Here is a 15,472-nt window from a genome sequence, read left to right as displayed (position 1 = left end):
GGTCCACTGTCTCCACTTTTCATGTTGCTAACTGAGACTTACGTGCACTCAGTTTTCGTGTGGATACTGGGGATCTGAACTCAGGTCCTTATGGCCTTAGGCAAGTATTTGGTGGGCTGAGCTGTTCCTCCAGCTCTGTTCCTTCAGCTTCTTTAAAGTATTTCTTTTACTTGCAACAAAAAAGCAGGTTGACTGGAGCAATGATATCGTCTTCTTTTTAATATAGGTGCCATGTCATGTGACATCCCTGCAAAATGCACGCCTTGTTTTCACTCTGTTCTACTTATCCTTACAGACATCATCCTGCGATTAGGACCACATCCCCACCCTGGTGGCCTGGAATGATGAACGGACTTTCCGGTCCATGAGGGGCTGGAGTGGGCGGTAGTTGTTCACCATTGCCTCTTCTTCCTCACCATGTCCAGAAAACAAGAGTGTGCGGAATGCTGACAGCTGGAATAGAGAGCAGCCAGAGTGAGCTGATGCAAGCATGGAAGGATCCAGGTGCCCCCCAAGCCTTGTGCAGTTCCCTTCTACACTGAAGCAGGGTGTGCCTATGTGACCAACAGAACACAGACAATGAACCGGTGACTCCAGAACACTAGTTAGAGGCACTGAAGTTGCCACCCTTTTGGGATTGGTGAGCCCATAGGCATGACAGAACCCCAGTAACCCATAGAAAGGCCACAGAGAGGTATTGAGGCCCAGCTAACAGCCACTGAGTGAGCCACTTAGGTAGGGAAGGAGTCCTCTGGATATGTATGGTCTATGATGTGCCTTTTTCTGCTAATGTGTACATCTACAACCTCCCAATCCCCCACTGAATGCCTGTGATGAGACTGGGCAAGAACTCAGGTCCAAGTTGGTATCACTTTTTTCCCAGGCACAATCTGGCTGGGGTATTTAACTGAGTGTCGTCAGGACAATGATCACATCTGGGTCTCAAGGAATATGATGTGTGCTAGCTCCATCAACACTCCAAGTGTAATCAATGGGGCCTTGTACTCAAAGGCTCTCATGCAAATAGAAAATCCTCTAGCAATTCAGGAACATCTAAAACATGCCAGCAGGGCTGGGGAGGTTGTCCAATTAGTTAAGCACTTGCCTTGAGTCTGAGCCTCAGGATACAAGTAAAAAGGCTGGCACAATGGAGTACTCATGTAACCCCAGGGTTGGGGGGGTGCAAAACCAGGGAATCCTGGGGCTAGTCAGTCAGTGTAGCCTAATGGATGAGTTTCAGGCCCATGAGACACCCTGTACCAAAACACAAGGGGAATGGTACCTGAGGAATGATACCAGAGGTTGACTCCACAATACACACAAGAGATGTGCCAGAGAATAGAGCCTGGCAATGCCTTGCCATGACACCTTGATGAAGAGGCAGGTAAAAATGTCCTCCTTTGGGACTCTGACTCAGCTACAGTGCTCACCTGGCTTGGGGCCACCTCAATGGGCATCTTCTGGATAATCCAGGTGACTGATTCAGCCAGTGGTGGGGTGGTGAGGGAGCCAGGGTATGTCCAGTAATCCCGACAGGCAGGCAGCAGACAAGAAGGGTCAAAGGGTCCCACAGCCACCTGTGTATCCTGAGAACAAGAACCACATCCCTGTCAGGGGTTCAGCACAAGGAGGCCAGGATGGAGCCAAGTGCCTCTGCATCTTACCACAGCTCTGATGCCGAACAAGCATGCCAAATAACGGCTATGCAGCCACCATTGTCATATGTGGAAGCAGAAAGAAAATGTAACTCTTCTTTATAAGAAAAGAACTCCTACCAAATGGTTATATTTCTTCTTAAAGTGTGCCTTTATATATATACCTTGGCTGGGAAGACATATATATGGAACTTTTTTTGCCATCTTCAAGTGTGAAATTTGTAGTAGTAAGGGCATTCATGTCATGTAGTCATCATCCACATTTATTTCCAGAACTTTCTCTGCCTCATGAAACACTGACTTCCATTCTTTCCTGACCTCTGGAAACCACAGTCTACTTTCTGGTTCCAAACCTGCAGACCCATGGAAGTCAATGTGTCTCCTTCATGTAGCCCTGGCTATCCTCAAACTCACAGATCTGGGATTTAAGGCCTGCACTCCATAACTGGCTGAGACAGGGTCTTGTGTAGACCATGGTGTCCTCAAAACCTCTATGTTAGGCAAGGTAATTCTGAACTCCTGATCCTTCTGCCTCCACCTCCTAAGTGCTGAGAGTACCAATGTGAGCCAGAATGTTCTGTGTGTCCTTTTGTGTTATGGCCCAATGAAAAGCATCCACCACGTGGCTAGGCAGTGTTTCATTTACATTCACCCATGTTGAACATTTGGCCTGCTTCTCCCTTCTGGCAATCTTAAATGGTACTTATGGAATGGGATGGGGTGGGGGCTGTTTGTTTCAGGGCCACTTTGAGTTCTCAGGGTCCATACCCAATACAAGATTGCTGGATCAGATGGACAATATTTTTCTTTCAATTTAAGGACCCAAAAGTGTGTTTTCAACAGTGGCTGCATTGACAAGTCTTACAGTTTTAAAACACCTGCCTGTCTCTCTCAAGCAGCCTTTCTTTAAAACTGTGCATGCTGTGGGACCCTCCCCCACCCAGCCCTCATGCTCTTCTCTCTCACAGGGAGCAGGTGGGACCAAGGGCCCCACAGCTGCTCCTGACAGACTGCTCAAGCTCTCTGGAGTCAGCCTGGTCTCTGCCTCAGGCCCTGTGTTCACAGTTCATGTTTACTTGCTTCCTGGTTCCATAAAGCCTTTCTGAGCTCCCATGGGACGTCACCGTCCATTTGCTCATTCATGCATGCATGTATGCATTCACAAGTGTTTGTCTGAGCTGACAGTGAGCCCAGCTTTGCCTGGGGGACAATAAGTGAGAGAGCAGAGCGAGATGGGAGGCAGTAGGTATTTTGAAAGGCGTGCCCCCCAAAAAAAGCCGGGCAGTGGTGGCGCACGCCTTTAGTCCCAGCACTCGGGAGGCAGAGGCAGGTGGATCTCTGTGAGTTCGAGACCAGCCTGGTCTACAAGAGCTAGTTCCAGGACACAGCCTCCAAAGCCATAGAGAAACCCTGTCTCAAAAAACCAAAAACCAACCAAACAAACAAAAAAAGGCGTGGTCCCAAAGGCCTAGTGAGCCATGAAGAAAGAGTCTGTGGCATGTGTATATCTGTTGCAGAGGTCCTGAGGCAGAAGCAGCCTAATAGACCTGAGGAACGCCAAGAGTGTGGTGTGGTCAGAATTAGTGAATGGGGTACTACAAAAGCAAAGAGGGCTGAAGAGATGGCTCAGTCAGGGTAGTGCTTGCATTGCAAGGATGAGGCCCTGAGCGCTACCTTCAGAACGTAAATAAAAAAGATGGGCAGGATGGTGTATGCTCGTGCAATCCCAGCACTGGGGAAGTGGGAAGGGCATCTCCCTGGGGCTTGCTATCTGGCCAGACTCTACCTCCAAAACTAAGGTGGGCGGCACCTAACTAGCAACACCGAGGTAGGCGCACTCTCAGAGTCCACTGCAGACAGCTCTGAGTCCAATGATGCTGCTTGAGACATCCCATCATGTGCCACAGCCCCACCCACCCATCCCGTCACAACAGAAGATGAGCCTGTGTGAGCCAGCCATACTCTTCATTCACACCACAGCTGGGGCCTGGACCCAACCAGTTTACTTACCCTGTGCCTATCCCACTTCCGTGTGGATAACAAGGCCCTCCTATGCCCACTCTCAGTAACCAGATTCCATAAATAGGGAAGCTGGAGCTCTGAGAGGGTAAGTCACTTGCTCAAAGCTACACAGCTTCCTGGCAGACCAAGGGTTTTGGACTCAGGACGTCTTGCCTGAGGATCTCCACCACACCCACAAAACCCCTAAAAGTCCTAAGCTTGTAGATGGAGAGCCAGGGACAAGGGGTCCTCAAGTTTCTCCTACTCCTTAGCTTGAGGAGCCCTCTGTGGCTGGGTCTTTCATGTCTTGAGGTCCTTTTACGTCCTAGAGTCAATGTTTATTTTCAGGAGACTAGTGTGATTTGGGCTAGAACTATGTCCCAGACCCCATGTCTCCCTGTGGTCAGCCTGTAGGGGAAAGTAGCTCCAGAACCTTCCGAGGAAGGAAAACAGACCCCTGAGTAAACAACAGTCCCCAGTCAGCCCTTTTCTCTCCCACCCCCGTGGGAGGCAGAGGCCAGCTGGGAAAACATCCCGCCTTCCAGCTTTGTTCTGGCTGTGGACCAGCAAGGAAGGGGCCGAGGAGCTGGGCGCCCAGTACCTTGGCCTTGAGGTGTTCCTGAACTGGTGGACAGAACAGTGGGGGCAGGAGCTCTGTCTCCATTCCAAGGGGCATCTGGACCTCAACATCAAGAGGAGGCAAGGAGCAGATCAAACACTCCTGTGAGCTCTGAGGAAGGGGCGGCCACGCTTTCCTGCAGGGCAGCTCTCACCATTGTTAAGACAGGTGGAAGCCTCCTCTGTCCCCATGTTCCTATGTCTAATGGCCACCTTGCTTCCTTTTGCCTCACAACTCTTTGTTGTGGTACTGAATAAATAAACCTATCTCCCTGGAATTTCCATTTCCCATCAAAGTCCCTTCTGGGTTGTTCTCAAAGAAAAGTGACACCATAACTCTGTCATTTTCTCAAGGCAGGCTAGCATACCAAGGTATACAAAGAATGCCCAGCCACCTTCAGAATGAGCTGGGGCCCTGCCACACCAGGCTGCCTCCCTCTCCCCAGGTCTGCTCTGTACTTGTCAGTTAAACTCTTCTCAGGCGTGTGCTGGCCTGTGTTTGCACATGCAGCAGATAGACACCTGGGTCTGTTTTAACAGACATTATCACGCTGAGCAAAGCAAGAACAAATACGAGTTCAAGCTCTTCCACAGGCTGCTGGGATTCCCCAGATGGCTGGACTTGGGAGTTCAGCACCCTGCTCTCACTGAGGGGGAAATGGGCAGGAGTGGGCAGAGAGCATATCGCTCCTTTGCCTCCTGAGGAAGGATTTCTAGTATCCCAAGGATGACCTTGAACTTCTGATCTTCCTGCTTCCACCGCCCAATATTGCCGCTGTCTCCCATCACACCCAGTTTATGTCAGTGCTGGGGGTTGAACTCAGGGCTTCCTACATGCTTAAGAGCTCTCTACCAACTGAGCTACATCCAAGTTCTCTTTCTTGATTGCTTTTGAAGACTCTCATTCTGTGACCCAGGCTAGCCTGGAACTTATCATGTAGTTCAGGCTGGCTTTGTTTGAACTTTTAGCAACTCTCTTGCTCAGCCTTCACAAGTGCTGGATTATGATAGGCCACCACTCTCAGAGCTCAGAGGGAAAGCTTCCAAATTGTGACAAGAGCCTTAGGACTGGCCCTTCACTTCGCTTTCTAGGACCTGAGTGTCACACCCTCTACCAAACTCTTTGAATTTTCCTGAGTGAGCCGTTGCTCTGGCAACTTCAGTGCCCGCTTTGCTGGTTTCATGCTTGTTACCTTGTGTTTCACCCCCGGCAAGACGTCCACCAGCCTCTGCAGAGCCTTGTGCCGGGCCCCGAGCTGCACAACACAGACACATGAGTGTTAGTTAGCTTGGGAGGCAGCAGACAGTGAAAACACTCCTTACTTGCAGGGGACAGTGTGCCAAAGGCCATTCTTTTTTGTTTGTTTTGTGTTTTTTCCACATAACATTTTTATTGATTCTCTGGGTGTTTCACATCATACACCTTGATCACAATTCCTTTCAGGTCCTTCCATGGCCACCCCCACTTGTGACTCCCCCCAAAGAAGTAAATAATAATAATAATAAGTCCCCTTTGTGGTACTGATACACTCACTGTGGCATGGTCAAATTCTCAGTAGCCTGGTCCCTTAAATAGAACTGAGTCCTTCCCCTCCCATGCCTCCTCCAAAGCCACCAACAGTGGAGAGTTACTTTTCAGCATCTCGAGACATCTCACTTTTTAAGAGTTCTCTTCGGAGGCTTACTATCTAGGCTGTTAAATTTGGGGTGGGAGGTGGGGGTGGGGTTGTCACAGAAGCCTTCCATGTTCCTCCCAGTAAAAGGCTATTTTTTTTTTTTTTGGTTTTTCGAGACAGGGTTTCTCTGTATTGTTTTGGAGGCTGTCTTGGAACTCACTCTGTAGACCAGGCTGGCCTCAAACTCACAGAGATCCGCCTGCCTCTGCTTCCTGAGTGCTGGGATTAAAGGCGTGCGCCACCAACACCCGACTTAAATTTATTAATTTTTATTTTATATGCATTGGTGCTTTGCCTTGGGTGTCAGGTACTCTGGAACTGGAATTACAGACAGTTGTGAACTGTCATGAGGGTGCTGGGAATTGAACCCAGGTCCTCTGAAAGAGCAGTCAGTGCTCTTAACCTCTGAGCCATCTCTCCAGCCAAAGGCCATTCTTGATGACCATATCCATCCATTTTCAGTGGTAGAGTCACGCCCAGCAGATGTTACCTTTAGAAACACTCCAATCACCGCCAGCCCATTCTCCCCCACGGTGGCTTCCTTGTAATTTTCATATTTCATGGAATTCCAGTGAACCAAATGGAGCTGAAGCGGAGTGGAAAAAGAACGTTAATGTATCGTCATGCAGTAGAAATAGCAGTCATGCCACTCTGTCCAGCACACCCTTGGATCATGTCAATGTCATGTCAGTACACAAAGTGCTGGTGGCCAGAGTCCTTGGAGCTCCCTAAACACAGGTGGAAAGAACTTAACAGCACCAAAAGGAGTAAGGGAGAAGACTTGCTTTAGTTTCTCTTCCTGTGGCTGTGAAACAACACCCTAACAAAAGGAGAAAAGGGTTTATTTCAGTTCATGATTGAAGGTAACTGTCCACCATGGTGGGGAAGTCAAGGCAGCGGGAGCTTGAGATAGCTGCTCACTATCATGTCTACGATCAGAAGAGGGGATTAGCGAATGAATTTTTATCATCTTATCACCTCTTCTCCACTTACACATCCCAGGACATGTTCCCGCCCACAATCCATGCTTTGAATGACAGTATCCACCATGGGCTCACGTATTTGTTTGTTTGTTGTTTTTATTCCCAAGACTGTGTAACAGTTCTGGCTGTCCTGGAACTCACTCTGTAGACCAGACTAGCCTCGAACTCACAGAGATCCTCCTGCCTCTGCCTTCCGAATGCTGGGAGCTGTTTGGGGAGGTTTAAGAGGGTGGCCTTGGAGGAAGTATGCCATTGGAAGGAGACTTTGAGAGTTTAAAGACCATTTCCAGTTTGTTCTTGCTGCTTTGTGCTTGTGTTTAAAGACGTGAGCTCTCAGGCAGGCGTTGGTGGTGCACGCTTTTAATCCCAGCACTCAGGAGGCAGAGGCAGGCTGATCTCTGTGAGCTTGAGGCCAGCCTGGTCTACAGAGCTAGTTCCAGGGCAGCCTCCAAATACAGAGAAACCCTGTCTCGGAAAAAACAAACAAACAAACAAACAAACAAAGAGGTGAACTCTCAGCTTCTTCCTGTGGCCATGACTGCCACTTGCTATCATGATGGACATGGCCTCAGAGATCTGTCTGCCTCTGCCTCTGGAGTACTAGAATTAAAGGTGTGCACCACCACCGTCAGTCATCGTGGTATTTTACCACAGCAACAGAAAAGTGATGAAGACAGAGGACTTCTTGTATCAGTGAGGATAATCGAAATAATCTCCATCTGTCAATTTAACAGTCACCAGTAGCCCAGTAGCCGTCACAAGTGTTTTGAGTTGGCAAGACAGAAGTGAGTAGTTTGGTCAGTTGTACCTGTGAGTCACTTGGAACAAGAGTCACCAGATGAGACATGGGACTGTTCAGTGTTCAGCACTGAACAATTTCTCAGTAAGATAAGTCCCCAGGGCGCATCTGGAACCTGATCTTTAACTCTGCCTTGTCTTTATTTTGCAATTCCTCCATTTTCTGGATGTTGGATAATGGATCTCACAGGGTGATGTATTTGCAAGATGATGGGAATGGATGGAGAAGAGGGGTCAGGGAGGAGGGAGGAAGACCAGTCGTCTGGGAATCATGGGCCCTGACTGGGAATTGTGTGATAAGACTGTGACTTCGCCTGGGGGGCAGGTCTGGGTATGTATCCAGTTGTCCCTTCCCACCCACGGATTCTACATCTATTGAACTAACGGCAGACAAACTATTTGGAATAAAAACGCTGTGTCTGCGCTTTTCTTGATTTTCCTGATGTGAAACAAAGATCGACAGCACCCACAGTGCGCTCATGACCTAGAGGTGAGGGTGGAGGAGTCAGAAGGGTGTGTGGGTTCCAGGCAAAGGACAGCTTTATCAGAAGGGGACACAGCAGGGGACACTGTGTCCGCTAAGAACAGGGCAGTGGTAGAGACATTAACTGTGCCCAACAAACCCTTGGCATCATGGTCAGCAAGCTCTGCCTGTTGCCATCTAGGACCCCGGCTGGAAGCTCTGGGTCCTCACTCCCAGGACGCATGGATGATCCTGGCCTGGGATCTGGGATCTAGGACCAGCAGGGTAGATTTGCCCTGCCTACTTGAGACTTCCTAGAATGCAGCTCCAGGCCTCAGAGATGGAGCCCTCATTTCCATCAGGCCTCTTGGCTGAGGGTCTCAGTCTGTAGACCCTGGTCTCCGTTTGTACCGAGGCCTGCCTTCCTTCCTCCCTCTCACTTCCACGTGGTCACAGGGAGTGTCTGGGCATGAACCAAGGAGGCGAGGTAAAACCCATGATCTCTCATCTTAATCTGATATGTTTCAGCCATAGGGGCCTTCACCAGACATGTCCGTGCACAAAAAACAAGGTCCCAGCTAGAGGATTGCTACTGGATGAGGAGAGAACACTGTACGCCCTCTAGTGGCATTGTTTGCCAGTTCAGAATAAACAAGAGCTAGGCTTCATCTGTGGCTTTGCCTAGACTCTGGTTCACTGCTACAACCAGAAGATGGTGAAATAGAAAGTCAAAATGTTGAGTGTACACCCAGGCTGGTGGAGGAAGACAAAGGGATGGGAGGATGAGGAGGGGCAGAGATGAGAGGGGCAGAGATGAGGAGGGACAGAGATGAGGGGCAGCGGAGGCAGCACCTGGGGGGGGGTAGATGGAGGACTGACAAGGTGAATACGGCAAATTGGCCATTCCAGAGCTGAGATAGAAACCTCATGGTTTATCATCACATGGGTCTCTCCATTTTTCTGTGTTGGAAATTTTTCATGATATAATGCTGGGAGGTTTCCAGACACCGCCTATTGGCTGCCACAACTTCAGAGTCAACGCCTAATACTCTTTCACTTACTTTTCTGTGGTGACCCCACTTTGGGATACTGAAGATATAGCCTTCGAGAAGATGATCTCTGACTGGGGGGTGTGGCTCAAGGATGGGTTTCATCCCCAGTTCTGAGGGTGGGTGAGCAGGAAAAGGAGGTGGTGGAGGGATAAGGGGAAGAAGAGAAAGGAGAAAGGGGAGGAGGGAGAGAAAGGGAGGAGGAGGAGGAGGAAGGGAGAGGAGATCCTACTGTGGAGGTTTTTATTCTAAGTGGACATGAGGTCACTAGTCCTTAAGTGCTGCGAGCTCACAGCCGAGTGCCGTGAATTTCAGTGAGTTACATGACCTCTCAGAACCTCTAGCTCTTCTGTAAACAGAGCGCCGATAGCAGCCCTCGACCCCAGGACAAGGCGGCAGTGGTTAAGTGGGTCAAGCTGCTCTTATTGTTCTAACTGACACATGGGAAGCCCCAGGTCCCTGGAAATCCTTTAGGTCTGGGAAGTGTGTGTGTGTGTGTGTGTGTGTGTGTGTGTGTGTGTGCGCATGATGTGTGTGTGTGCCAGAGGTGGGGGGGGACTGGCCACCCTGTGGTAGACCAGGCATAGAAAGCACCCATATGTGTGCTGTTTCGTGGCCTTTACGAACCTCAGCCGGGTATGCGTGGCCGTCCACCATGTGCTCCGAGCCCCACTCATTCGCTGCTCCCCAGTGGAAATGAAACTGCTTCAGCCTGTAGTGGTTTCCCAGTGGCCCACCGCTGATCCCTGGAAACAAGACAAGGGACGCTTGTGCCTGGGCTATGTGTGGGCTTAACATTGCCTGTGTGTGTGTGTGTGTGTGTGTGTGTGTGTGTGTGTGTGTGTGTGTGTGTGTGTGTGTAGGGGCAAGGGATTGTTGTGCTGCCAAAACAGGGAGGTCCGTGAAAGGTGGACCTGGCCTGGGTTTGGTCACCTCCATCCTAGAGTGGTGCCTGAGACAGCAGGTTCATAGTAAACTCTAGGATAGACGAAGACTAAGTTTGCATACAGCCACTAGATGGCAGTAAGGATCTTGAATCTCTGCAAATGGTGGTGCACTGACTCAGGGAAGGGTTTCTGAGATGTACTAATCCTACAAGGATTTCCAAGAGTTTCTTTTCTTCTGAGACAGGGTCTCATGTAGCCCAGGATGGCACTGAACTCTATATGTAGCTGAGGATGACTTTGAACTTGTGATCCCCTCGCCTCTACCCCGAGTTCTGCTACTATGTGTGTGTGCCATTATACCTGGTTTTCTGCCATTCTGGGAATGGACATAGTCAACAGTCCAGTGTAGAGCTGGGAGCCCATTTAACAAGATCCAGGTGCTCTCAGATTCAAACTTCATCCTTTGGCATCATCATCTTTTTTAGAGACCCTAACATGTCACCAGCCCTCTAGTGAAAGCTGCACCTTTTGCATTTGTAGAAACCCAAGAAAATCAAACAGAATCCTGAAGTGCAAACTCCATCATAGATTTTGGACCCTTTCATTTTCAGATACCTCAATACCCAGTGTATAATTGGCACACACTGATCAGACTGCCATTCACTGGAGAGAAGACTGTTTTCTATGCATTACAAATTCCAGATATAATTCAGCCTGAGGATAACTTCTTCAAATCAGGTGATGTTCCTCAGGAGCCATCTACCTTGTTTTTGGGTTTTTTTGTTTGGTTCAGAGGAACGGAGAGTGAGTCTCTGGAGAGACATCATGTAGCTGCCAAGAAAGCAAGAGGTTTGGACATCACCAGTAAGCCAAGATTATGTGGAGATACACAGATTAATAGAAATAGGGTCATAGTTAAGAGAGAGAGATAGCTAATAAAAAGCCTGAGCCATTGGTCAAACCGTTTATAATTAATATAAACCTCTGTATGTTTATTTGGGACTGACTACAATGGCTATGGGACTGGGCAGGACAGAAACTTCCGTCTAAATAAGCCCTATGAATTGGAGGTCCTGTCTGCCTTAGCAAAACACAGCACTCTCTCAAAGGTGGGCAGCCTCATGAGGGGCAGTCCTGCAGGGTGCTGGGGTCCCATCCAGGACAGGAAGTGATGACCCTTCTCTCATAACAAGCAGGAGGCATCATTTATGTGTGAACAAGGAGCTTGCTAGTTCTATGGGGTGTCAGGCAAGCTCACAGAAAAACAAACCCAAAGGCTGAAGTACACCAAATAAAAATAAGGGAAGGCCAGGCATGGCCACACACACACCTAATCTCAGACAAAGACAGGGAGAGCTCTATGAGTTCAAAGACAGCCTGGTCTACATAGTGAGTTCCAGGCTGGCCAGGGCTACATGGTGAGATCCTGTCTAGAAAAAAGACAAGGGTGTTTGAGGACAGAGAAGGCTTGGTGGAAAGGCAGGTGGGGTTTCAAGGCAGCAAAGAAAGTAACCACGTGACTTGCACTGGGCAGGAGCGGCTCCGGGAAAGTAAAGTTGTGGGAGAGAGGCCAGGAATCTGGGCGATCTTTGGGGACTCAGGGCTTCGAGCCTTTGTAAGCTAGGTGCACCGTGATCACAATGCAGCCTCATCATCCACGAATGCACACACACAGAGGAGCAGTCTTGAGCCCTTTCAAGTTGAAACAGAAAATTCTCACTATTACAGTGTTTCCAAATTTAGCCCTGACAGCAGAGGCAGCCACAGCAAAGCGGCAAGTGTGCTTGTTTAAGGACTGGAAAAGCATCCTTCATGGTTCTCTGCTGTCAGGTCTGCAGGCACAAGGGCTCCAGCTGGAACCCTTCTACAGATATGATCTGGACCTGCCTAGCTCTTCATTCCTTCCAGCTTTGGTTTCCCTAGTCAGTAGTAGAGTCCTAGTAAGGACTGAGTCCCACGGGAGATATACTGTCCGGCATGTAGGAAGTCTTCCAAGGAAACAGCTGTGTGTGTTTGGGGGAAGACAGCTGGAAACGGGTGTCACTGGCCAAATCTACGTGTCACGGTATTTTGTTTTCTCCAGCACTTGTGCCTGTCAGTAGTGAACACCCAGGGCACACTGTGAGGTGACTGAATGACAAGCTATATACCAGACACTGTAGGGAACTGGGTGTTTCCCAAGGGACCAATCTACAGGACAGGCGCTGGAAGCCCAACGCTGAGATGAGGACACAGGGACACAGACTAGCGCATGTCTTAACCAGGGCTTCTACCACAGTGATGAAATGAATGATGATAGCAACTTGGATAGGAAAGGGTTTATTTCACTTCCACATCACAGTCCATCACTGGAGGAAGTCAGAGCAGGAACTCAAGCAGGGCAGGAGCCTGGAGGCAGGAGCTAATGCAGAGGCCATGGAAGACTGCTGCTTACTGGCTTGCTCTCCATGGTTTGGTCAGTCTGCTTTCTTATAGAACCCAGGACCATCAGCTCAGGGTGTGGCCCCACCTACAACAGACTGGGCCCTCCCACATCATCAATCAAGAAAGTGTACCAGGCCAATCTGGTGAAGACTTTTTTTCTCAATTGAGTTTCTTTCTTCTAAAAGCAGTCTAGGTTATGTCAGGATGACATAGAACTAACGAACACACAGAAACTTAGGAGTTAAGGTACCTGTTTCAGGTGACCTGTTGACCCCAGATCCTAACTGAACACTTCAACCATTGACTTCGGTTGCAGAGTTTAAAGCTAAGTTCCTTTCCTTGGAGGTAAGGAAGTTGAGATAAGGCTACAGAATCAGATAAAATAATGTATAACTGACTTGTCATAGTGATAGCACAGTGACCAATTTAAAGAAGAGGCAAGCCGAGTCTTGGGAAAGACAGCCTCTTGCTTGCCAGCCTCAACCACCAAGACTGTCAGCAGCCAAGTTTGTCTACTGAGGCCTGACCACCCATCATCCTGTGTTCTCTGAGAGCAGGTACATCTGAGATAACGAAGATAAAATTGGGTGATTACATCAGCCGGAGTCAGACTCTCCAACTAAAATAACAAGTGACATTCAAGGCCAAAAGTGCACAGCGATGACTGGTCTCCTCTGGTACAACAGTTGCTGTTAATAGCCACCTATTTGTAATTTGGGGCTTTCCCCAGGATAGTGTGGGGTTTTGGCAGGAACAGCAGCTGCTTTGGGGCTTAAAATCAGCATAAGAGAAGCTTGGGAGACTCTTGCTAGTCAGAACCATGAACAGCAGGGGATCTCGAGAGCACGGTCCAGTGTTGCCCCGGAATTTAACCAGTTGCCAACCAGTGAAGTCCAAGGCCAAAAGGCTTCTCTGTTCCTGATGTTCTTTAGGTGAGGACAAGCCACAGCTGGCCAGCAGCTGGTAGCAGTGCTGAAAGAGCTCAAACTCCACAGAACCCAGACTTGAACACCAGGCTAAACTGAGATGAGTCTGAGTGTGGCTTTATACACAGTTGTTTTCTTGGTATCTCATAGGTGACATTTGTAGAAGAATAAGAGCACCTGTTTTACAGGAACAAGGGAAAGAGTGAATACAAGGTCCCTGGTGTCCCAAAGGCGTCGGCAAACCACAGTCACTTACTGTTCTGATAGTCACTGTTATTGTGGCTACTGAGAATGTTACGATCAAGGTTATGGCTGAAGAACCACCTTGCCTCCATCTTACATTTAAAGCATCCCTCCCCTCCCCTGCCAGGGGTTTCTCCGTGTAGTTTTGGAGCCTGTCCTGGAACTCGATGTGTAGACCAGGTTGGTCTCAAACTCACAGAGATCTGCCTGCCTGATTAAAGCATCTTGCAGTAAAAACTGGTTTTGTTCTTGTTTATGATTAAGCCTCTGTTTCGTTAGGCCCCACTTTTAACCTTAACAACAAATGGTTCTGTGCTGCCTGTTCCAGAAAGGGCAATCGTGTCTTTGTTTCAAAAAGTTGTTTATACCGTCTTGCAACTCTACCTTTGTTTTAAAAGGTTAAATGACCACCTAGGTTGTGATTACTTTGTTCTGATTACCTGTTACTTTCTGCTCCTGTAATCCAACCTATTTCCCCATTTGGAAACCCTGTATCCCTGAGCTATAAACACCTCGTCTTCCTTACATCCAACACTGACTTTTTCAGCCCTACCTTAGGGGAAGAAGCCAGTGTACGGGAATCAAAAGGTTTGCTTTAATTAAATGCTTGCTTTAATTAATTTTGCCATGATGATTTGGGTTGGTGGTCTTTCTCTTCCAATCTTTGGGATTAACACAGCATCTGAAACAGACACCATTTCTTCCAAGGTAGGACCTTCCTGTAAAGACATTGGCAGACATGTCTTCAGAAAAAAACATTTATTAGAAATTGGGCATGGAGGCACATGCCTGCAATTCTAGGTCTCAGGAAGTTGAAGCATGAGCATATCTTGAGTTTGAGTATAGCCTGGGTTACATAGTGAGGTCCAGGCAAAAGATTTAGGAAGGAGACAAAGAAAAAACAATGGGAAGTAGTCAGGCAGTCAGGCAAGCAGGAAGGAACCGGCATCCATTAGAAGAGGGGCCTTCCAAGCACTTCCCTCTCCTTGACTCTAAGTAGCATCTTGAACTCAATTCACACCCCAGTGGTCGGGCTCAGGGGTCCCTGGAGCCTTCTCTCTAATGGAAATGCTCTTAGCAGGTCCCTCAGTTAGCTAGGATCTTAGAGGGCTACCTTGGGGCTTTCGCTTGTTGAAGACATTGCAGAGACCAGTAATACAAGGAAGGATTTTCTTTTTCTTTCTTCCTTCCTTTTTTTTTAAAGTTTTTTTCGAGATAGGGTTTCTCTGTATTGTTTTGGAGGCTGTTGGTCCAGGCTGGTCTCGAACTCACAGAGATCCGCCTGCCTCTGCCTCCCGAGTGCTGGGATTAAAGGTATGCGCCACCAACTCCCGGCTTCTTTCTTCCTTTTTTATAAATTTATTTATTTTACATCTTGGCTGAAGTTTCTCCTCCCTCATCTCCTCCCAGCCCCTCCCCCCAAAAAATCCACTCCTCTGTTTCTGTTTGGGAAAGGACAGGTCTCCCCTGAGTATCAACAAAACATGGCATGTCAAGTTTGCAGTAAGACAAAGCACCTCCCCAGATATTAAGGCTGGGCAAGGTGATCCAGTATGGTTAGTAGGGTCCCTAAACCCAGTAAAGAATGGGAGACCCCCGGCCCCCCCCCCGGTTCTCATTGCTAGTAGTCCCATGAGAGGACCAAGCTACACAACTGTAACATATATGCAGAGTGCCTGGGTCAGTCCCATGCAGGCTCCCTGGTTGTCAAGTTCAGTCTCTGTGAGCCCCTGTGAGCCCAGCTTAGTT

The 15,472-nt window shown here is 48.6% G+C and overlaps 1 protein-coding gene across 1 annotated transcript in view; it reads right to left on the bottom strand.

Annotated features, from left to right (window-relative positions):
- Positions 1 to 204: 204 nt before the first annotated feature.
- Positions 205 to 15,472, bottom strand: part of Ca5a (carbonic anhydrase 5A) — a 28,014-nt gene continuing 12,746 nt past the window's right edge. The window contains exons 3-7 of the mRNA XM_040735665.1: positions 9,871 to 9,989; positions 6,441 to 6,536; positions 5,468 to 5,530; positions 1,431 to 1,586; positions 205 to 453 (exon numbers count right to left, since the gene is read on the bottom strand). Of these exons, the coding sequence (XP_040591599.1) occupies positions 310 to 453; positions 1,431 to 1,586; positions 5,468 to 5,530; positions 6,441 to 6,536; positions 9,871 to 9,989 (578 nt within the window). The 3' untranslated portion in view covers positions 205 to 309. The remainder of the gene's footprint in view (positions 454 to 1,430; positions 1,587 to 5,467; positions 5,531 to 6,440; positions 6,537 to 9,870; positions 9,990 to 15,472) is intronic.

This window comes from Mesocricetus auratus, unplaced genomic scaffold (genome assembly GCF_017639785.1).
Source record: "Mesocricetus auratus isolate SY011 unplaced genomic scaffold, BCM_Maur_2.0 Super-Scaffold_6723, whole genome shotgun sequence".
NCBI lineage: Eukaryota > Metazoa > Chordata > Mammalia > Rodentia > Cricetidae > Mesocricetus > Mesocricetus auratus.
This window is presented reverse-complemented; position numbering and strand designations above follow the sequence as displayed.